This window comes from Anguilla rostrata, chromosome 16 (assembly GCF_018555375.3).
Source record: "Anguilla rostrata isolate EN2019 chromosome 16, ASM1855537v3, whole genome shotgun sequence".
Classification (NCBI taxonomy): Eukaryota; Metazoa; Chordata; class Actinopteri; order Anguilliformes; family Anguillidae; genus Anguilla; species Anguilla rostrata.
In genome coordinates, this window is record NC_057948.1 from 1,119,172 (window position 1) to 1,142,020 (window position 22,849).

The 22,849-nt window shown below is 42.2% G+C and overlaps 1 protein-coding gene across 20 annotated transcripts in view; it reads left to right on the plus strand.

Annotated features, from left to right (window-relative positions):
- Nucleotides 1-9,785: 9,785 nt before the first annotated feature.
- LOC135242401 (NACHT, LRR and PYD domains-containing protein 12-like) overlaps nucleotides 9,786-22,849 on the plus strand; it is a 505,695-nt gene continuing 492,631 nt past the window's right edge. For all 20 annotated transcript variants that reach the window (XM_064313446.1, XM_064313447.1, XM_064313451.1 and 17 more), the window contains exons 1-3: nucleotides 9,786-9,886; nucleotides 10,783-11,050; nucleotides 17,503-19,315. In XM_064313446.1, the coding sequence (XP_064169516.1) occupies nucleotides 10,792-11,050; nucleotides 17,503-19,315 (2,072 nt within the window). In that variant the 5' untranslated portion in view covers nucleotides 9,786-9,886; nucleotides 10,783-10,791. The remainder of the gene's footprint in view (nucleotides 9,887-10,782; nucleotides 11,051-17,502; nucleotides 19,316-22,849) is intronic.

The window sequence follows — 22,849 nt, forward strand, 5'->3', positions numbered from 1 at the left end:
GAAGAATCCATGGGATTCGCTGTGGCGCGTGCAATTATGTATCTTGTGCATAATAAACATTGTCTTTCTTATGAATGATTGTAGTGTGATATTTTTGAAACAACTGCCTTGCAATCCAGCAATTCATGCATCCTCCCGTTGTCTACAAGAGGGCTCCCAATCTGCGCAACAAACTTGTCCGTGCCTACCTGAGAACTGGCCCCTCACAATCCCTCCTTGCTCCCCTGAGGGATGGAAATTACCCATGTGGCAACTGCGCCCAATGTCATAATACCTTTAAAACTTTTGATTTCTGTCACCCGGGGTCTGGTAAACGGATCCCTATAAAAGGCGTCATTACGTGCCATACTAAAAATGGGGATGGCAGGTATGCCATCCCGCCAAGTTACGCCTTGGCGGGGGCATGCCCCATACCTATACTGCACCGAGAGTTTGGCACTTTTCAGGGTTCCCCACAGAAATAACCACAACAGCCACAGACACTCAGCCCTTAAAAACATTAAATTCTGTACATTCTGACCCCATTTCAACAGACAGATTTCATAAACAACTTCACATGTCCGCACAATAAAGCCCCAAACTAAGGGGATTTTGCGTTTTCTCCTCCTTCTTCTTCTTCTTCTTCTCATTCTTATTCCAGCCAAATCTTCACCTACACGACCCAATCAAAAACGCGCATACACACGCAAAATACCCATACCTTTTTACACTGAAACATTTCAGATTTAAACAGCTAGACTGCCTGTGGCCTAGTGGGCAAGGTCCCAGTCTTGGGAATGTGGGGTTGTAGGTTCAAGCCCAGCTAGGAACACGTTTCTTCAACCTGCTTTTACCCTCACTAATAATTGTCTACTACTTCTCAATTATTGCTTTTGCACCATATCTACCCGCCGTTCACCGAACGTATACACTGCATTATGACGTACCGTCTGCACGTTCAGTTATTAACCGGCTACAATATTGCAGAGCCATATGGATTCAATGGGAGCTCTTCTGTGCTTACTGGCCTGTGTTCTTTAAAACCACGGACAGCTTTGCTAATTATATTCCGCGCATTGCACAGCTATGTCATGGTGCTGCACTAACAAAGTCACACACTGGTAAACCTCCGGTTGAAGGATTGAATCCTGACTCGCCCTCAGGCAGATACTTTCCTCTTTTACACTAACGTTTTCTTACGCTTATATTTGCTTTACCAAAACTCACTCATGGCCACCCGTATGCATTTCATGACGGCAAATGTATTCCTTTTATTAAAAAAGTTACACCAGTTCACCACTGTGCTATTTCTACTAACTATATTTCTTCAGAAAACGCCACATTTCTACAATCATGTTACCTCGCCCTGTTCTCTATCTAGCCACATACAAACAATTACTACGTATGTACGTTCTGCAACTCCCCATTAAAACATTACATTTAAATTCACGACTCACTCATAATTATAAGTACTACTACTGAACAGGACAAAAACATATCAGTGTAATAGATTACACATGTTATTAACCCTCCACTTTAACAATCATGCTTTTACAGACTGTTATATATACTGTTCGATAAGGAAACTATGCTCGCTCATGGTCACTTCATTTACTTCGCACTATAGTCTGTGATCACGTCAACCTTCACCTACATACCCATTCTGCTAAAAACATATTGTTTCAACTACGCAATTTCATCATTTCTCCTAATTTATCTCACACTGTTGTTATTTTCTCATATACAACGCCTGCTGGGACATATGCCTGCTCTATTCTCCACTATCAACGCTTTCCGGTTCTAGCTTAGCAAAACTGCGAAGAAGATTCCTACCAGCCGATAAGCCTATCAAAATGCCTTATAAACCTTACAAACACTAAAAGTGCATCTCCACGAAATAACAGACAACGGAGCAGGACAGAAGGGTACACAAGTTGCGACCTAGGACCTCTAATTCTATGGGCTTGCTGATTATTTTATCAATCAAGGCTCGTTGGATGGCCGCAAATCCGTGAGTACATACACTAGCCATATTTCACCTGCGCTTCTGATGCGTTTACCCCACGCCACCGCACCCTTTGTCACAGCCACTGTTTTACATATATAGCAAACCGAAACTGCTAAACGGACACGCCATCAGACTGATAAATTCACACAGGGATAGCCATAATCCACAACCTTTTCTACAGGGTCACTTCGCATTCCCTCTCATAATAAAACGCTTTGCAAAAAGAAATGATATTCATAAAAACACGCTTTCAACGTACAAAATGCCAAGTTACTCACACATACAAGACATACACCGCCTATAACTCATTCATTCAGACTGCCAAAATCCAGGCCTGCCATTAAAAGTATTGATATCAAAATGACTAGTTACGCACTACAAACAATATAGGCTATCTTGCCCGCCAAATTAAATCAAATGTATTCCAAAGCAATGCTACCCAATATTTCCTCAATTCTTTCAAGTCACTTGGCCCCGTGTTTTGTAATCTTACCATTTTACAATGTCATGTAAACTTTGTGTCAGATCAAAGTGTCAAATATTTCGAATTGTCTCAGGGAACAAATTGAAATTCATGTAGATAACTGCTGCTGAGTAACTACAGGAAGCATATTTCTCCAGAAAACATGTTTATACTTGCTTCTGAACTGAATTTGAGTACATGTACAAGTTATTGTATATTTGCTACGTACAATAAATACTGCATGTAAATACATATTGTACATACGCATAGAGAACTTCTTTATCCCCATGGGGACATTTCCCCGGCAGCATGTTACATTCACATTTACGAACACACACTTATACCAAGAGACATAATATCATTCGCGCAACAGAAAGGCTGGGCAGCAAATACATACTACCAATACAAATTGGACATATACACACCCCATTCAATCAATCTTGACTGTGAGAGAGCCATCCACACATATGTTTGGCCTGTCCATGTAGTGCATGCTTATACACACAGGGCCAAGTGACTTGAAAGAATTGAGGAAATATTGGGTAGCATTGCTTTGAAATACATCTTATGTAATTTCGGTGAGGCAAGATAGCCTGTATTGTTTGTAGTACCGTAACTTGGCGTCATTTGATATCAATACTTTTGAGTAACTTGGCATTTTTGTACATTGAAAACGTGTTTTTATGAGATATAATTAACTTACTGAATAATGTTTAAGGTTGATCCTGCTAAGTTAACTAATTTAACGTTAGCCAGCTTTTAGATCAGTTTACACTGTTGCACCAGAGCAATTTAAGAGCTGTTGTAACAAAAAGGTGTGTATGGTTATGCCATTTGAGACACGCCAGTTTTATTTTTCATTAATTAATGAAATTTATGCTAAGTTTTCTTTCACTTTAAAGTGTGGAGTAGGTTGCGTAGATGAGTGATAAGCATCCTAATTTAATTTGTCATGATATCAGACTGTAAGGCACAAAACGTGGAATTTTGAAAACTCTCCACAGGCATTTAATGTGATTGAGAGTAAGAGACTTGAGGTGTGTTGCTATGCAGTGTGGCTCATTAAACAGCCTTGAGTCCATTGTTTCAGATGTGGTTTTGTGTACGGTAGACCGTTTAGTATTACACTGTAGATGTGGCTTATGAGTCCCATAGGTATCTCTTGCTGATAAGAGGGGTGGCAGTGTCTCGTGTGGCAGGCGGTCATACTATATCCCCATTTAAGGGACTCTTTTCAGCTCTTATCTGGACTACTCACTGAGATTATTATTTTATTAATTTCTAACACAAAACTCTTATTTGATGTAAGCTTTCATTGATCAAAGTGTCCCAGGTTGATGCATTTACTTGTTGAAATTCAAATATTTTTCTCCTGGGGAGGATGCCCTGGACCCCCTAAATGTCCTGGGCTAAGCCCCCAATGTCTTCATATCCTGGCCATGCCCTGGTAAGGTATGGAGTAGGATGGAGGGAACAGAACCTAAAGGAATGCAGGGAAGTTTAAACGCATTTACATGCTTAATTTCAAAACAGAAAACGGACAAACTGTTATTTAGGTGCAACAGACTAATGATGGCTCAGATCAAACACAAATTTCCCATTTGAGACCAAAAAGCTATTTTAAAAGTTTTTTTTGCTTGTAAAAGGCACTTATTTGTTCCCAAAGAACATCCGATGTACCTTAAGGATACATTTGGGAAATATGGTCCTTTAAAAAAAATGTATGTCCACTATACCTTTATTTCTGAGAGTGTAAATATTAGCATAGTGAAGTCAAAATTGTATTTTTATTTGCTGAACACGCAAGCAGCTTGGATTTGTGTTCAAATGTAGAAATATGGGCAGAATGTACAGAATGTGATCATTTCTGTGCATATATGTTTTACCATTTTAAAATAACAGCACATTTTGTATTATACCCCCTTTTTAGGTGATCGGAGAACTGTGACAAATTATCTAAATCGATATTACTCTGTTAAAATGAGTTTTTCATAACAATCATATGTGTCCAGCCTATTTAACATTGGCAATGCCAGACTCACTCATTCAGTAGGCCTACAACACTTCAACTGCAGCCATATTCCATGAACTGTTATGACCTGTAAAGTATGCAAGGGACACCTGGCATGCAGATGCAAGAACATAATTTACTCAAAGTTCTCAATCAAGTACAACACAATACATTCTAAGGCTACACTGCCACCTGTTGGTAGAAACTGGCAATGAATATTCACCTACATGAAATCTCCTTTTCTTTCGATTTTGTCTTACAGTTTTTCTCAATTGTTTAAACACATTTTCTGAAACTATAGCTCAGTTTCTCAAAACTCTACACACAAAGCACAGCATCAGTTAACCTTTTGTCAAAACTACACAAATCTCTTGCAAAATGCATTCATGCCTTCAAAACCATGTTCTCTCTTCTCAAAACTGACTTTTTCCATCAAAATGATTCACACAGGCCTCATATGAATAGGTCTTATTGAGCATTGATTTCACACTGGTGCAATAAATTTAAAAAGACAACAATCAAAATACTGTATATATGTTTTGGCCTCATGAGGTCATGTTACATATTCAAGTTATAAAATTGTGTAAAAATTGCTTATCTTTTCTCCTTTTTTGAAGTTTTAGTTTTCTTTTTGAGGGGTCCCAAAATAGGCTGCAATTTTACAGTAAATATAAAGACTGTTGCCATGATACAATGCAGGAAATATATCATCATATAAATAGTGCATTTGCTAGGTAAACCTAATTCTAATTCAGTACAGTACAGCCAAGGGTGTGAACTGTTATCAGTTTAAGTGTTGTTGTTATTGTACGATACATTGCACATTTACTGTATTGTCCTGCCAATGAGGTACAGTTGGGCTGCACTCACAACCCAGGTTCCATCATGAGTCATACTGAACATTGTTAGAAGTGTTTTTTCATTTTCCTTATCAGTGCAATTATGAGATAACATTTGTGTCTTCTCAAAACTAGAACATACTTAGACTGGTCAATGGATGAAATGATCTGTTATCATATATGAAGTCAATGAACAAATTCAAAAAGGTAACAAAGCAAATCTTTATTTGTTACTGTAAAATAAGTCTTTGTTCAGCAGACTGCAAAAATAAAAATTGTAGTTTGTAGGCCTGCTGTAAAAAATAAAAAAACAAATACATGATCAACCAAAGTTGCACTTATTTCATTTGAAATATTAGCTCGCTCCCCTCTTCTTCGTCCACCTCGTACACGTACACCTCCTCCTCTACCTCTACCTCTACCTCTCTGTGCTGTCTGTTGCTCCATTGTTTACCAACACAATAGAGGTCACCGGAGGTCTCTTTTCGCTCTGGCAGATAATTGAAAAGTTTAGCCAATTGAGTTTGAGCAGGTGTGGCGTGAGTGAGACCAATTGGTACTTAGAGTTTGGTATTCCATACTGCCTTTTATTTCAAAAATCCTCGAGAAGATTGTTTACAGTCAGTTAATGGCCTTTTTGAAAGACAACAATATTCTCGAGGTTTTCCAATCGGTTTTAAATCTCTGCACAGCACCGAATCAGCTCTTTTAAGAGTTTTTAATGATATCTTTTTAGCCACAGACTCTGGTGATTGTGTTATTCTTGTGCTTTTAGACTTAACTGCTGCATTCGACACAGTGGACCATGAAGTCCTGATCTCGCTTGGAGCAGTGGGTGGGCATCAGGGCGTGGCACTGAGTGGTTCAGGTCGCACCTGGCAGACCGAACCTTCTGTGTCAGCCTTGGCGACTCTGTGTCCTCCTCTGCTCCTCTCTCGTGTGGGGTCCCGCAGGGTTCGGACTGGGCCCTCTTTGTTTTCTTTGTATTTGCTCCCACTCGCCCATACTTAGGAAGCATGGGATTTCCTTCCACTTTTATGCGGATGACAGTCAAATCTATGTCCCTCTTAAAAAGAAAGACGCTTACTCAATTACTGCCTTAGTTAAGTGTCTTGACGACATAAAGGCCTGGATGTCTCTGAACTTTTTAAATTTTAATGAGAAGAAGACTGAAGTGATTTTTGGTGGCACCACTGGGACAGCCCTTCCAGATCTGGGCTCTTTGGCCCAGTATGTCAATCCAACCATCACAAACCTCGGGGTAAAAGTGGATGCTGACCTCAAGCTTGACAGCCAAGTCAGGGCGGTTGTTAAATCAAGTTTTTATCATTTGAGGCAGCTGGCCAAAATAAAGCCAATTCTTTCAAGGCAACAGTTCGAGATTGTTATCACCACTGGCTGGATTATTGCAATGCCCTCTATTTGGGGTTAGTGCTTCCTCCATCTCCGCCTCCAGATGGTTCAGAATGCTGCGCACGCTTTTAACCGGCACACGCAAGCATGAGCACATTTCCATTTTAGCCTCACTCCACTGGCTGCCCGTACACTTTGGATTCATTTTAAAATTCTTTTATTTGCTTTTAAATCCCTGAGTGGTCTTGCCCCCCGCACTCTCTGAGCTTCTACACCCCTACACACCTACCGCTTTCTCTCAGGTCAGCTGATCAGCTGCTCCTGAGAGTGCCTAAAACTAAGCTGAAGCTCAGAGGGGACCGCACCTTCGCTGTTGCAGCTCCAACACTATGGAACGACCTGCCTCAGCACATCAGACAGGCCTCCTCTCTGTCTGTTTTTAAATCCCTCGTCAAAACCCACCTCTTTTCCTTGGCTTTTGACTCCTAGCAAGACAGTGACTTTATTTTATCCTTTATTTTATTCCTTATTTTATCCTATTTATTTATTTATTTATTTTTTTCCTATTTATTTCTCAGATTGTATGACTGTTACCTATATGACTATAGTTATGATGTGTTTATTTTGCAATGTATTTATTTATTCTTCTGTACAGCACTTTGGTCAGCCATGGCTGTTTTAAAGTGCTTAACAAATAAAATTGGATTGGATTGGATTGGATTTGAAGGCCAGTGTTTTCCATGTGAACAAACAAGGCTTGATTATGAAAAATGTGCTAAATGATGAGATTTTGTGTGTAGAGTTGTGCAAAAATGTGATATAGAATTTCTATTTGAGTGAAAACAAAGGAGTTGTGCTTAGAGTTTTGCAGAAATATTCTTTGTTGTTGACACATGAGCTTCAAGTTTTCACCATCGTGTGCATAGTTCCAGTTTTAGTGTGTAAACATTTGAGAAAAACTGCAATGTACTAGGTTCCTTAGCTTAGAAAAAGTTTACATGACATTTTTCATTCAGTGTGTAAACAACAATGTAGCATAAACACTTTTTTTTATGTTTGTTTTTTATTTAAATAAAATGCACTCTGCGTCATGCCTTTCCTTTCTTTTCTTCAGGCTATGCATAGCAACTTAACAACTTTAGAGATTTAGCTTTCATTCAGCTCACACTATAACAAACAAAACACCACTAACAAACAAGCAACACTAGATTGGAAATGGGCTGATGTTTTCATCCAGCCCATTTCCAATCTAGTAGTGTTTTGTTTAGTCCAGTGTACTGTATATAATAGTCAGATTATGCTTTTAGTTGTTTCAGTGCTGAAAATGCCTTGCCAGTCTGATAGGCCTTCAACAGCAGGTTTTCACTGGGCTGTCAGTGGATTAATTGTTTTCTACCTCTGCTTTTGGGCTTTTAGGAACTGGGGAATAAATGAGGTTCTGGTGCAACTTCACAACTCAACCAAAGAGCATGAAAAAGAAAGGCAAAAACAGAATATAAAAATTTCAGCCACTCTTGGAAAGCGACGGAAGTTAAAAATGTATTTATCATAAACAAACGGCTTTCAGCTGGAATTCCTCTTCAGAGCAGTATTGGACTGGGGAATACACTGTTGTTGTGTCTCATTGACTGATGCTTGTGTCAGATTGTTTTCCCCATAGGATCTGGGAACTCCACCGTGTGTGCGTGTGAGTGTGTGTGTGTGCATGTGTGTGCGTGTGTGTGTGTGTGTGTGTGTGGTGTGTGTGTGTGTGTGTGTGTGTGTGTGTGCGTGCGGTGTGTGTGTGTGCGCGTGTGTGTGTGTGCGCTTGTGTGTGTATGTGTGTGTGTCTGACTGCGTGTGTGCTTGTGTGTGTGTGTGTGTGTGTGTGTGTGTGTGTTTGAGTGTGTGCGTGTGTGTGTGTTTGTGTGTGTGGAAATACTGTTTCCTTTCTCTTCAGTAAGTGTCTCTGGTTCCTCCTGTAGACTTGCTCATTTGGTGCTTTAACATTGTAGGGTCTTGGCTGGTTAGGCTTTCTGGGCGTCATGGCTGGTTGCATTTGTCTTTTTCATTCTCTCTTTATCTCATTCCTTTATGTCAGACAGTGTCCTGGTTACTTTGTCTAAGGAGTGATTCTGTCTCTGTTGCCTGCTCACAGGGCTGCTCCTGGTGTGCTGATACAGTGCTGCTTCAGCAGTGTCTTTGTTGCTGGTAGCTGTATTTTGAGCCTCTTCCCCATGAGCAGCTGTGCAGGCCAGAGATCTGGGGGAGCGTTTCTCTACTGTCTGGCACCAGGCTCTGTGTGGCTGGCCATCCTTCCAGGACTGTAGTAATGGAAGGTTTTAGCTCAGCATCCTCTGCTGTTGCTGCTCTAAACTGCTGCAGTTTTTCCTCTGACACAGGCAGAGTGATGAAATTCACCTCAAGCTCATCCTTTAGTGGTTTCAGGTGTGCTCTGTTGAATGTCCCTGCTGTGTGCACCTGGCCTTTACTAATCACTTTATGGTTGTACTTTTGCAATCCCATGAGCATTCTCTGTAGTCTAGCTGGAGCACTAAAGAGTGGCTTTTTAAATAAGGCTTCCAATGGCTTATGACCATTCTCTACATGAATATATCTGCCACACAAGTATTGGATCCCAGCTCCTAAGCCCTCTGAACTTGCATCTACAGTAGGTTTGGGCTGATGCCTACCTACAAGGCTACCTACAAAAATTGTTGATAGGCAATGACATCGCCAAACAAAAAGAGACTAGTTGAGACAGCGTGGATAATCCCCGTGGAAAGATGTTGCTGTCGAGTTATTTGAATGTAAAATTTTGGAGAAGATGGACCTCTGAGGTTTGTTTTATCAGAGTGAGTTCCAGCAAAGATCTAGAAAACGCATCACATTTCAGCCAAACTACCTGGATGGAGAGACACTGCTCTGAGTAAGTGGAGAAGTACCTCCATTTAATTTTTGGGTGAACTGCCCTTTTAAACAGCGATGCTGGATGGGAAAATTAAAACCAAGTTGGCCTGAAATTGGCAGAGACACCTGCATTTGGGTTACCGCCATGTTGCTCCGAGTGTAAGATAGAGCCCTATATTTCAGTTATTTTCATCAGACAACACACAACGGCAGTATAATAGCAAGTGTTTGCAACACTGTCCGTTAAAGCTGCTGAATTTTCTGCTAGTAAAGCCAGCTTCTCTGCCTGCAGGTCTTACATCAGGAGCCGAGCAGGACAGGAGACAGGGCTGGGGGGCACACAGGTATGAAAGGACCAGAAAATCTGCTTTAAAATATTTAAAATGTTTCTTTGAAGAATATTTTTAAATCCTGAGTTTTAAATCACTCTTTGAATATTTGAGCTTTTACTGTATAAGTGGAGAAGGACTTGATTAGGGTGAGCTGTCATATAATGCCAGTTAAATTCTGGGTTATGTACTGGGCAGTAAAACAAAAGTCTTTATAGACAAGAATTGACATTTGCAATTGTTAATTTGTGCAAATGTGTAAAATGATTGGAAGTGACAATGACCCTGTAACATCGCTCCTTATCATGGTTATTCAACTGCTTCTTCATGGGGCTGTTTTAAAAATGGTGCAAATGGGCAAAGTATTTTCCACACACTATGAATATCATAATGTATGAATAGTATGTGCATTACATTGTGTGTATGCAAAGTATAAATTATTTCATAGTCTGTCATTGTCACTAGTGGAAGATGCATCTGAATAATAATAATATTTATTTAAATGCTCAGTGATTCATGGGCCAAGAGTGTGTCTGTGGTGGGTCATTTAGCCCCCAGGATGCCAGTTGAATAACCCTGTTCTATAAGACTCTAGTTTTGACTTATGATATTCATTTATCCCTTTCCAAAGACAGGCCAGTTCATATAGAAACATTTAAAAACTACACCAACATGTTTCGGCCTCCAAAAAAAATAAATAAATGTGCGAAATCAGCGAATTCTGGAGAGAGAACTTTCCCCAAGACCAGATTTATGTATTTAAGACCATGAGATCAAGATTCCATATTTGATATAAACAGAATTAAACTATGAGGCCATTTTGACATGCATTTGGCGTTTGGTAACAGCAAGGGTAAATTCTCTATAAAGCTTGTCCCTGATTTACAGACTACCTCATTTCCTGTTCTTAGGTGTCTGTGATGGCTGACCAGATCGTGGGGATTCTGGATGAGCTGAAAAAAGAAGAATTTGAAAGGTTCACATTTTATTTAAATGACGAGGTGCTACAAGAATGTAGACCCATTCCACAGGGTCAACTGGAAGGCAAAAATGTGACAGGTGTCGTGAAATTGATGAAGAGTTTCTATGGTAACAATATGGTGAAGATCACACTGGAGATCTTAAAGAAAATTGATCGAAATGACCTTATTCAGAGACTGGAGAGCAATCCTAAAATGGGTAAGATGCATCAGTGTTTCTGAGTATTTATACAGAGTAGAAAAAGAATAGGTCCAAGAATCCTTCATCTCAACAGTTACAGGTCTTTTCTTGAAGCAGGTCTACAGATATAGCTGCCCTGTGGAGGTATGTCCCACCCGTCTTGTAGAGCTGGGATAAGCATGTGCCTGTTCTCTGGTCTCTGAGCTCTACAAGCCACACACCCTCATATCTCATTTTATAATCATTCAGTGGAGCTCAAGTACGGCGAATAAACCCTCCAGACTAGAGCTGCCCCATTCAGGGTACCCCTCCAGACTACAGCTGCCCCATTCAGGGTACCCCGCCCGATTACAGCTGCCCCATTCAGGGTACCCCGCCAGATTACAGCTGCCCCATTCAGGGTACCCCTCCAGACTACAGCTGCCCCATTCAGGGTACCCCTCCAGATTACAGCTGCCCCATTCAGGGTACCCCTCCAGACTACAGCTGCCCTTTCAGGCTACCCCTCCAGGCTACAGCTGCCCCATTCAGGGTACCCCGCCCGATTACAGCTGCCCCATTCAGGGTACCCCGTCAGATTACAGCTGCCCCATTCAGGGTACCCCTCCAGACTAGAGCTGCCCCATTCAGGGTACCCCACCAGATTACAGCTGCCCCATTCAGGGTACCCCTCCAGATTACAGCTGCCCCATTCAGGGTACCCCTCCAGACTAGAGCTGCCCCATTCAGGCTACCCTTCCAGGCTACAGCTGCCCCATTCAGGGTACCCCGCCAGATTACAGCTGCCCCATTCAGGGTACCCCTCCAGACTACAGCTGCCCCATTCAGGGTACCCCGTCAGACTACAGCTGCCCTATTCAGGGTTCACCTCCAGAACACAGCTTCCCTGTTCATGGTGAAATAAAAAACTTGAAATGTGTCCAAACCTGCTGTATTCCAAAGCAATGCTGCTACCCAATGCTTCCTAAATTCTAAGTTGGCCCTGTGTTTTTTCATCTTACCATGTGAAGACAATGTGGTAATTGAAAGCATACAGTATGTGTGTAACAAGTTCTCCAGTCCTTCTCCCCACAAACCACACAATCCCGCATGCATCTCTCATTCCAGGCCTCGGTCTCACTGCAGGCAGAGCATATAAACAATTGATTGTCATTGCACACATGGGAGTGGGAGAGGAAGTGAGCGACCACCATCTGAGTCCCCGGCCAATGGATCACCTTGAACTTGTACGGCTGTAATGCCAGATACCAATGAGGGAACCGCGCATTGATATCTTTCATACGGTGGAGCCACTGAAGGGGCGTGTGGTCCAAACAGAGGATGAAAGGGCATCCCAGGAGATAATAGCGGAGGGCGCACAGTTGATAGTCAGGCACTCCTTCTCCACTGTGCTCTACTTCGCTTCCTGCTGTGACAGCTTTCGGCTAATGTACAGCACCGGGCGGATGACCCCCTCAACCTCCTGGGACAAAACGGCCCCCACCCCGCTGTTCGATGCGTCCGTCTGCAGACAAAAAGGGAGAGCAAAGTTAGGTATATAAAGGAGCAGTTCACCACAGAGAGCCTGTTTTACCCTCTCAAATGCCTGCTGGCACTGCTCCGTCCACTGGACTGGATTTGAGGCACCCTTACAGGTCAGATCGGTCAAGGGACTGGTCAGCTCAGAGAATGCTGGAATAAATCTCTTATAGTAGCCTGCCAGTCCTAAGAACAGTCTAACCTCTTCTTTTGTTTTGGGTCACAGGCAGGCCGCAATAACTGCTGTCTTATCAACCTGGGGATGCTCCTGCCCAATGCCCAAGTGGTACCCCAAATACCGTACCTCCCTCTGTCCAACTGCACACTTCTTCGGGTTAGCCGTAAGCCCCGCACACCTCAGAGACCCAAGCACCACCCCACATGCTCCACATGCCGCTCCCAGGTGTCACTATAAATGATTACATCATCCACATAGGCCATAGCATATGGAGAGTGGGGCTGCAGCACCCGGTCCATGAGGCGTTGGAAAGTAGCAGGCATTTTTCCATGGATTCTGACAACAGGGGGATATCCCAGCAGCTCTTAGTTAAATCCAGTGTTGTGAAAAAATGAGCAGTGCCCAGCCGGTCCAGGAGGTCGTCAACCCTAGGCATGGGATAAGCATCAAAGCATGATACATCATTCACCTTGTGATAATCAACACAGAAGCGTACAGACTCGTCCTGCTTAGGCACAAGCACAACGGGGCTGCTCCACGTACTGTTTGATTCTTCTATCGCTTCCATCTCTAACATAGCCTGCAATTCTGCCTGCACAGTTTTCTTTTTGTGTTCAGGCAATCTATAGGGCCGAGAATGTTCCGTCACCCCTGGAGATGTTTCAATGTGGTGGTGGATGAGGTTTGTGCACCCTGGCAGGGGGGAGAACACATCCCCAAAGTGCCTCTGCAACTGAGCCAAATCTGCTCTCTGGCACAGTGAGAGATGATCATTGCAAAGGGCTGGGGTAGAATTAACTGGTTTTGTCACCTCCGGTGCTGCTGAGCCAGAGCAAAGGGGCGGCCGGCGTCCTCGTATCGAAGAGACCAGAAGCGGCGACAGTGATCTTCCTCTGTTCGATGTACTCGGTCAAAAAAAGCCCGCTTTTGGTTCTCATAGATGGATCTCGAGAACACCGGCAGGCTGTGCGTAGCTTGTTGAGCTTCCCTGGTGAGAAGGGGAAGCAACCGCACAGCCCACTCCTCTGTAGCCCACCCGCAGGCAGCCGCTGTACCCTCAAATGTGGCCAGGTACGCCTCTACATCCTCTGTGTCTGCAGGACAGCCCGATCCTCCGCCTGCCCCTGAGCCAGCTCAAAGAGTGCGGCAGTCTGTCTCTCCTGCAATGCCGGCAGATGTTTCAGGGCTGCCCCAGCAGCGATTCCATCACCCTCGCTCCTGCTTGTTCTTCCAGCTTGTTTTTGCCTCCTCTCTCCCCCCGTACGGGCCACCACTGTAATGAGTTCTCTAGTACTTCTCCCCACAAACCACACAATCCGTCGTTCATAGATGCACTAAGGCTGTATTGTGCGCTCACAGAAAACACGAAAACACAAATAAAACAAACCACACACGATAAGGACGGGGATAAGATGGCACGTCGCTCCCATGTGCATTCATCCACATCTCATTCCAGGCCTCGGTCTCACTGCAGGCAAAGCATATAAACAATTAGCAATTAATTGTCATTGCACACACCTGGGGTTGCAGTCCCAGCTAAACCACTCCCTCTCTGCCTGCAGATGGCGCCCTAACCAGACCACCCCTCCACAATGTGTCATATGGAAGTGTGAAATGGCAATCATTTATATTGGGAATAATCTTACTAAATATTTTCAGCTGTTTTACAGCAATGTATGTTAATTATGTTAATTATTTTAATGACTACACGATAAGAACAGCGTGCATGCAGTGCGTTAGGTGTGTCGGAAGCACATCTTGAATGAAATGCATGAATGAAATAGTTTTGTTTGGAAAGTTCTGTTCAGAAAGAAGATATGTTACTGTTTAACATTGCAGTAGAAATTATACTATTATATTTATTTGGAGAAACTAATTGGAATATGGTTTGTAAGATTAAATATAAATATTATAGGCCAAAATATTCCAAATTCCATAAGAGGTAATTTCAGAATAATAGCTAAGAGACAGATTTATTACAGCTTTTTATGTACTATATCAGATTTTCAGTGGGTCAGAAGTTTACATACACTTTGTTAGTATTTGGTGGCATTGCCTTTTAATTGCTTAACTTGAATCAAAAGCCTTCCACAAGCTTCTCACAATACTTTGCCGGAATTTTTGCACATCCCTCCTGACAGAACTGGTGTAACTTAATCAGGTTTGTGGGACTCCTTACTCGAATACGCTTTTTCAGTTCAGTCCACAAATTTTCTATAGGATTCAGGTCAGGGCTTTGTGATGGCCACTCCAATACTTTCACTTTGTTGTCTTTAAGCCATTTTGTTATAACTTTGGAGGTATGCTTAGGATCATTGTCCTGCTGGAAAACCCAGTTGCAACCAAGTTTAACTTTCTAGCTGATGTCTTGAGGTGTTGCTCCAGTATTTCTAGATAATCCTCCTTCCTCATGATGCCATCTATTTTCTGAAGTGCACCCATCCCTTTTCCAGCAAAACACCCCCACAACATGATGCTGCCACCCCTATGCTTCACAGTTGGGATGGTGTTCTCCGGATTAAAAGCCTCACCCTGTTTCCTCCATACATAGCACTGATCATTATGGCCAAACGGTTCAATTTCTGTTTCATCTGACCAGCGAACACTTCTCCAAAAGGCTAGGTCTTCGTCCTGGTGATCACCTGCAAACATTCTGGCTTTTTTTTATACCGGTCTTGAAGTAGGAGCTTCTTCCTTCCATGACAGCCTTTCAGGCAATGGTAATGTAGGATTCTTTTACATTACATTTACATTACATTCATTTGTCAGACGCTTTTATCCAAAGCAACGTACAAAAGTGCATTTTCATGATCGTAGATAACTGCTGAACACGGGTTCAGTAAGGTACAATTACTTATTTTGTACAGCTATTTCTAGCCGAGAACAATGAACACTATCCTGGTCTAACATCTGCAAAGCCAACTAGGCAGAAGAATAAGCTACAGTATTAGGACAAATACAATTTACCAAGAAGTGCAGGGATGGGGCAACATGTAACAAGTGACAAGAAAAAGGGTTTTTTTTTTGTTTTTTTTTTATATTTATACAGCGTGGTGGTGGTTAGTCTAGGTATAGTCTGAAGAGATGAGTCTTCAGGCCACGGCGGAAGATGGATAGTGAGGGGGAGGTTCGGAGAGGGACGGGGAGTTCGTTCCACCACTGGGGAGCTAGGGTGGAGAAGCTCTGTGATCCCTTTGGGCGGGTGGGAGGGGTTACAAGACGCCCTGCTGCCGCAGAGCGGAGTGGTCGAGCAGGCACATAGAATTGAGTCATGTCCTGCAAGTAGATGGGGGCTGTCCTGTTGGCGGCAGTGTAGGCAAGGGTCAGGGCTTTGAATCGGATCCTGGCAGCGACCGGTAGCCAGTGAAGTGATCGCAGCAGAGGAGTGACGTGGGAGAATTTGGGGAGGTTGTAGATGAGTCGGGCAGCGGTATTCTGAATCATCTGTAGTGGCTGTATGGCACAAGCTGGCAGGTTTGCAAGGAGAGAGTTGCAGTAATCAAGGCGAGAGGTCACCGTAGCCTGGACAAGCAGCTGGGTGGAGTGCGTCGTCAGGTATGGTCGAATCCTCCTGATGTTGTACAGGAGGAATCTGCAGGACCGTGATGTTGCCTTGATGTGCTCCTTGAGGTCCAGTTGGTCATCCAGGACCACCCCCAAGCTCTTGGCAGAGTGAGAGGCAGTCACTGTGGTGCCATCAACCGTGATTGAGAGTTCACGAAGCAAGGAGGTCTTGTACGGGAAGAAGAGCAGCTCAGTTTTGTTGAGGTTGAGCTTCAGACGGTGGCTGGCCATCCAGGTGGAGATGTCAGCCAGGCAGGAAGAGATCTTATCATTGACCTGTGTGGCCTTTTAATGGTTGATGTAGATACTTTGGTGCCTGAGGCCTCTAACTCCTTCACCAGTTCCTTTGTTGTTGACTTGGGGTTTAGTTGAACCTTTCGGACCATAGTTCATTCAGCCCTGGGAGTTAATCTGTGCCTCCTTCCTGAACGATGCAGTGTCTGTGTGGTCTCAGGATTTTTATATTTGCATACAATTGTTTGTACAGATGCTCGTGGTACCTTCAGTTGTTTGGAAATTGTTCCTAAGGAGGAACCGGACTTGTGGAGGTCCTTTTTTTTGAGGTCTTGGCTGAGTTGCTCGGATTTTCCCAAGGTATCAAAGGCAAAAAGGTAGTGGCTCTGAAGGTAGGCCCTTAAATATAGCAACAGGTGCCAATTAACTCCTAATTATGACAATTAGCCAATCAGAAGCTTCTAAAAAGTCATTACATCAATTTCTGGAATCTTCCAGACTGTTTAAAGAGACAGTCAACTTGGTGTATGTAAACTTTTGACCCACTGGAATTCTGATATAGTGAATTAAAGCTGAAATAAACCTGTCTTATCTCTGATGTGAACAAAGTAGATGCCCTAATTGACTTGCCAAAATAAATTTATGGTAACATGAAATGTGCGGAGTTGTGAAAAACTGAGTTTGAATATCTTTAGCCTGGGTGTAGTAAACTTTTGGCCTCAACTGTACTAACTTGGCACTTGATGTACATTAATTGTAATAAAAGTGGAAGTCCGCAGAATTTGATTGTTTGGCCTTAATGCTCACAGCTGTAGAGCATAGAGTGAAGGGAATCTTCCCTGGGACATATATTTTATATAGAACCACTCTGCGAAGATTTATATAATTCTACTGAAAAGAGAGTTTTAGTACACTGTTTTTATGCTCAGATGCAATGCAACAATGAAAGATTTAATGCCGGTTTTCCTCTCTTCAGATGAATCCATAAAAAGAGCCCAAAATGACCTGAAGACTCATCTCAGGAGGAAGTGTCAATGCATATTTGAAGGTTTAGCAAAACATGGCCACCAAATCCTCCTCAATAAGATCTATACAGAGCTCTACATCACAGAGGGGGGAAGTGCGGAGGTCAATAATGAACATGAGGTAAGACAGATTGAGACAGCATCCAAGAAACAAACCACACAGGAGACTGCAATCCTCTGCAATGACATCTTTAAGCCCTTACCTGGACAAGAGAAACCCAGAACTGTGCTTACAAAGGGCATAGCTGGCATTGGGAAAACTGTCTCTGTGCAGAAGTTCATTCTGGACTGGGCAGAAGGAAAAGCCAATCAGGACATTGATTTCATCTTCACTCTTCCTTTCCGAGATCTGAATTTGAAGAAGGAAAGAGCATTCAGTCTGATGCAACTTCTGCAGCACTGCTTTCCACAAATGAAAGAGATCAAAAGTGTTGAAGGTGATGAAGTCAAAATGGTGTTTATCTTTGATGGTCTGGATGAGTGTCGACTTCCTCTAGATTTCCAAAGCAACAAGGACTGCGGTAATATAACAGAGTCGTCATCAGTGGATGTGCTGCTGACCAACCTCATTAAGGGAAATCTGTTTCCCTCTGCTCTCCTCTGGATCACCTCCCGACCAGCAGCAGCCAGTCAGATCCCTCCTGAGTGTGTCCACCAGGTGACAGAGGTACGAGGGTTCAATGACCCACAGAAGGAGGAGTACTTCAGGAAGAGAATCAAAGATGAGAACCAGGCCAGCAGAATTATCTCACACATAAAGTCATCCAGAAGTCTCTACATCATGTGTCACATACCAGTCTTCTGCTGGATTTCTGTTCATGTTCTGGAGACAATTTTGGGTAAAGCAGAGAATGGAGATCTGCCTAAAACTCTGACTGAAATGTACACACACTTCCTGCTCATTCAGACAAATGTGAAGAATCAGAAGTATCATGGTACCAATAAGATAAGCTCAAAGGAGATGTCAGCATCAGATACAAAAATCATCCTGAAACTGGGGCAGCTGGCTTTTCTACAGCTGGAAAAGGGTAACCTGATATTCTATGATGAGGACCTGAGAGAGAGTGGCATTGATGTTAGTGATGCTTCAGTGTACTCTGGGGTGTGCACAGAGATCTTCAAAGAGGAGTGTGGGTTGTATCAGGAGAAGGTCTACTGCTTTGTGCATCTGAGCATTCAGGAGTATCTGGCTGCCTTGTTTGTGTTTCATTCATGCGTAAATAAGAACAGAAATGTACTCCGAGCAAAAAAATCTCGCATTGACAGAGTAGTGCTGTCTGAGTTACATAGGAGTGCAGTGGATCAGGCCTTAGAGAGGAAGAATGGACACCTGGACCTTTTCCTCCGATTCCTTCTTGGCCTCTCTCTGGTCTCTGTTGAGACTTTCTTAAGACACAAAACAAATCCCATTGTTACATTCTTTCAAAGACTACTGACACAGACAGAAAGCAGATCACAGAGCATTGAGAAAACAGTCCAGTACATTAAGGAGAGGATCAGAAAGGAGCCTTCAGCAGAGAGGACCATCAATCTGTTCCACTGTCTCAATGAACTGAATGACAACTCTCTAGTGCAGGAAATCCAGAGTTCACTGAGATCAGGAAAACTTTCTGATAAAAAGCTGGAACCAGACCAGTGTTCAGCTCTGGCCTTTGTGCTACTGATGTCAGAGGAGATCCTGGAGTTTGACTTGAAGACCTACAACACATTAGCAGCAGGTCATCAGAGACTGCTACCAGTAATCAGGAACTGCAGGAAGGCCAAGTGAGTATTATGTCATTAATAATGTAGATGATTTACAGCATATTTTCCCACTTTCTTATTCTAGTCAGAATAAAGTGCAATAAAATTGATGGGCAACAGAAAATTTGGTCAATAAAAGATTTCTGAATCAGGATGTTTTAACTTGTGCCCTCATTTAATGTCTTATATCCAGAACATAAGCAGCATCAAATTCAAAACCTCAGCACTTACCATATATTTTATTTTATTTACTATTACTTTTTACTGATTTAATACATTTACTAATTATTTGCAAAGATGGCAATTGTGAAATAAATAAGGAGTTTATTGATATCAGAGTAATATGATGGATTAACCTTTGTCAGAACATACAATTCAAGCAGATTAAAATGAAGAGAACCTATATTAAGTTACAGTATTAAGAAAAGGGGCCCTATTTTGGTGACAGCACAGGCACAAACATACTTAGAATTGCTTGTCATATTTTTCACTTTCACTAGGGTTGTTTATGGTCTGTGGTTAATCTGTCAACATGGGTTTGTTGGTGCAATCAGGGATGTGCCAATAGAAACATTTGGCACTGCGTTAGTTTGATGTTGAATAATGAGTTTGCTGTTAAACCAACCCATAACAGGTTTTAACTTGCGCTATTTTGGCATTATAACTATGCCACACATGTGAATCCATAAACATGTAACACAGATACAAGAAATATTTTGTTTATTTCAATTTAACTATTTTAAAGAACAATTGTATTGTTATTCAGTCCAATGCTGGCTATTGAGGCAGTGGAGTTAATTGTGTAAGCTACTTGAATGAGATAGGTGGGACCTTTACACCCCTCAGATAGTGTTTACAATGAGCCCAGAACACACTGGAAACTTGCTTTTAATCATGTGTTTGGCTGGGCTAGGTCAATGATTGAGTGGACTTTTGTAATGTTAAAAATGCTATTTAGAATTTTGGATGGATTGGGTGGCACATTACTGTACAGCCCTCAGGAAGTCAGTGCATTCTTTGTGATGTTCTGTGATCTGCACTACATAGCCATATGCCATGGATGTGACATAGACCTTACAGAGGACACATTACAGGACTTTCATACAGAGAGAAGCAGAGTAGCATCTGACGATCGCTACAGAGATTACAGAGCACAGAGTGCACGAGAGAGTAGGGACTGGTTGGCTGTGGAGCTATTTCACTAGTGAGTGTACATTTATCTTATCAAGTGCATGTCTGAAATTAATGACACTTAGTTGAAGTAGTTAAAGTTAATTTGACTTAAATAATGGTGTGAAACACTGTAAAAAAAAAAAAAAAAGCTCTAGTAAATCCAGACAAAACGTCTTCTTTCCTGTCCTCTGGTGCACAAGCACGATGCCCGCCTAGCTGAAACAGTAGCGGCAGCAGCAGGATGGAGAGGCAGACTGGGGGCTGTCTCTGCCAACTGCCTTCTGCTCCTGGCCAGACTGGGAATATTCCCCCTGCAGAACTGTTCATGGGAACAGAACCGTTATTATGCACTGGCACATGAACAGAAAATACACTTTCGTTTAAATATTAAGAAAATAATTAACCCAAACTATCCAGTTTCATCTTCATTGGTTTGTAGAGGTCCTCATAACTGTTTTAATAGTTCATAGTGTTGGGCAGAGAAATTTCTACCCTTAGAATAACCAGCACGATGAGGTACATCCATGTAAGAAATAGGACTTATTTCTGCAGAAAGAGTCTGGAACCTACACACAAGATGGATAAGCCTCTGCTTTCTCTTTTTTTTTTTTTAAGCAAAAAGTGGTTAACAATAACATACATAATTCTACTGATTGGCACATGGTTAATACATATGCAAATCGTAAGATTTAAAGGAGTACCATGGTGATTTTCACACTTTCTCTGTTTTATGTGCTATTTGAACAAGAGGCATTGAAGAAACACAATGAGCAAAGTATTAAATATGTCCGTTCTGTATTTTTTGAGAAATATGCGTTTTAAATTCATCGTCCTATTTTCAACCGGTTGAGAAAGTTTTTGCTACGTCACGAATACAGTAACCACTCCCATTTCCACGCCCCGTAAGGAAATCTGACAGGACACACCGTCCTGCTGTTCAGACAATGCAAATATTTGACTAACGTTAGGTTCACTTATATTAGAGAGCCTTTAGATTATTTCTGGTTATATTCATTTAGCTAGCTAGCTAACGTTAGCTAGCTAGGAGGTTTGCTTTCATAAGGCAATGTTATCGATAACGTTAGCTTTCTAGTTTGCTTTTATGAGGACGTTATAGTTGTGCTTTTATCTTAACTTGGCTAGCTAGATAGCAAAAATTATAATTGGATATAAGTCAACGTCCTTACCATAGCTATCTATCGATATTTGATATACTACTAAGCTAGCTAGCTTGTGAAAATTTAGTCTCCCAAAGAGAGAGCGTATCATGGGGGTAGCTATGGTAACGGGGCACGGTCTGTCAATCATAGGTAACTGACGGTTCTCATTACCACGCCCAGACGGTTCGGGTGAATTTTTATAGTGGGAAATTTAGGCTTAGAAAAATACGTTTTAAAGTACATTGAAATGACTGAAGAATAAAAAAATTATGCACATTTGTTTTGTTGTTGCCTGAAGACAACTGGGAAGTGTCACGTTCAACCACCATGGTACTCCTTTAACAAAATTAATGATTGTCTGTGTCTAGTCATATAGCATGAATACTGAATAAGCACACGGCGACCTCTTAGTTTTCAGCGTTACATAAACAAAACTTTATATCGGATACAATAGTTTGGTTTTTATCGATCGGTTGCTTTCAGAGTCCTGGGCAGCATGGTGTCATAGCCGGTTTCTCCCTGGCAGGATGGCAGGGGGGAGGATAAGGAGGAAGGCCAAGCTCACCAGTTTGGACTTCTAGAAATACATTAGAGACAGAGAGAAAGAAAGAAAAAGACATGCACAGACACACGTACATGCAATATTTTTAAATTCTTGTCTTTTGGAAGTTTGGTGCCTGGAGACGGAGAGGCCCTGCTGCAAGGCCAAGGAATTTAGTGTTGTACAGAATTCTAGTTATGCTTGAGAAAACTCTCCCTTCAGTAGAGATGATCACAACACGCTTGCTCTTCGGCCATGGTGACATTAGCATTTGGCTGTGTTTCCTAAAGGGAAAGAAATGGGGTGATCTGATTGGCAATAATGAAACCAAACCCAACCACACCTACAGAACCATTTATTCTTATTGAACCTCTTTTATAACTGTGCCGCAGTTGCGCTAGTGCCTGGAGTCAAGAAATTACTGAAATACCCAAATTCACCAGCGCCTTGCATTGCTGCTAGTGTTTGACAGTTGTGCCTTTACGAAGAAGATAAGGCCCAATTAAACATCTAATTTAACACAGGCTCAACTACATGAACAAACAAAATCAGACAATCCTGGAAATGAAAAGATAATCATGAAAGAAACGAATGAAAGACAAACCAAAACCACAGCTTGTCTCACCCACATTAAAACTGATCAAAGCCAAAGACACACAGCTGAGAAGAAAGACAAAGCTG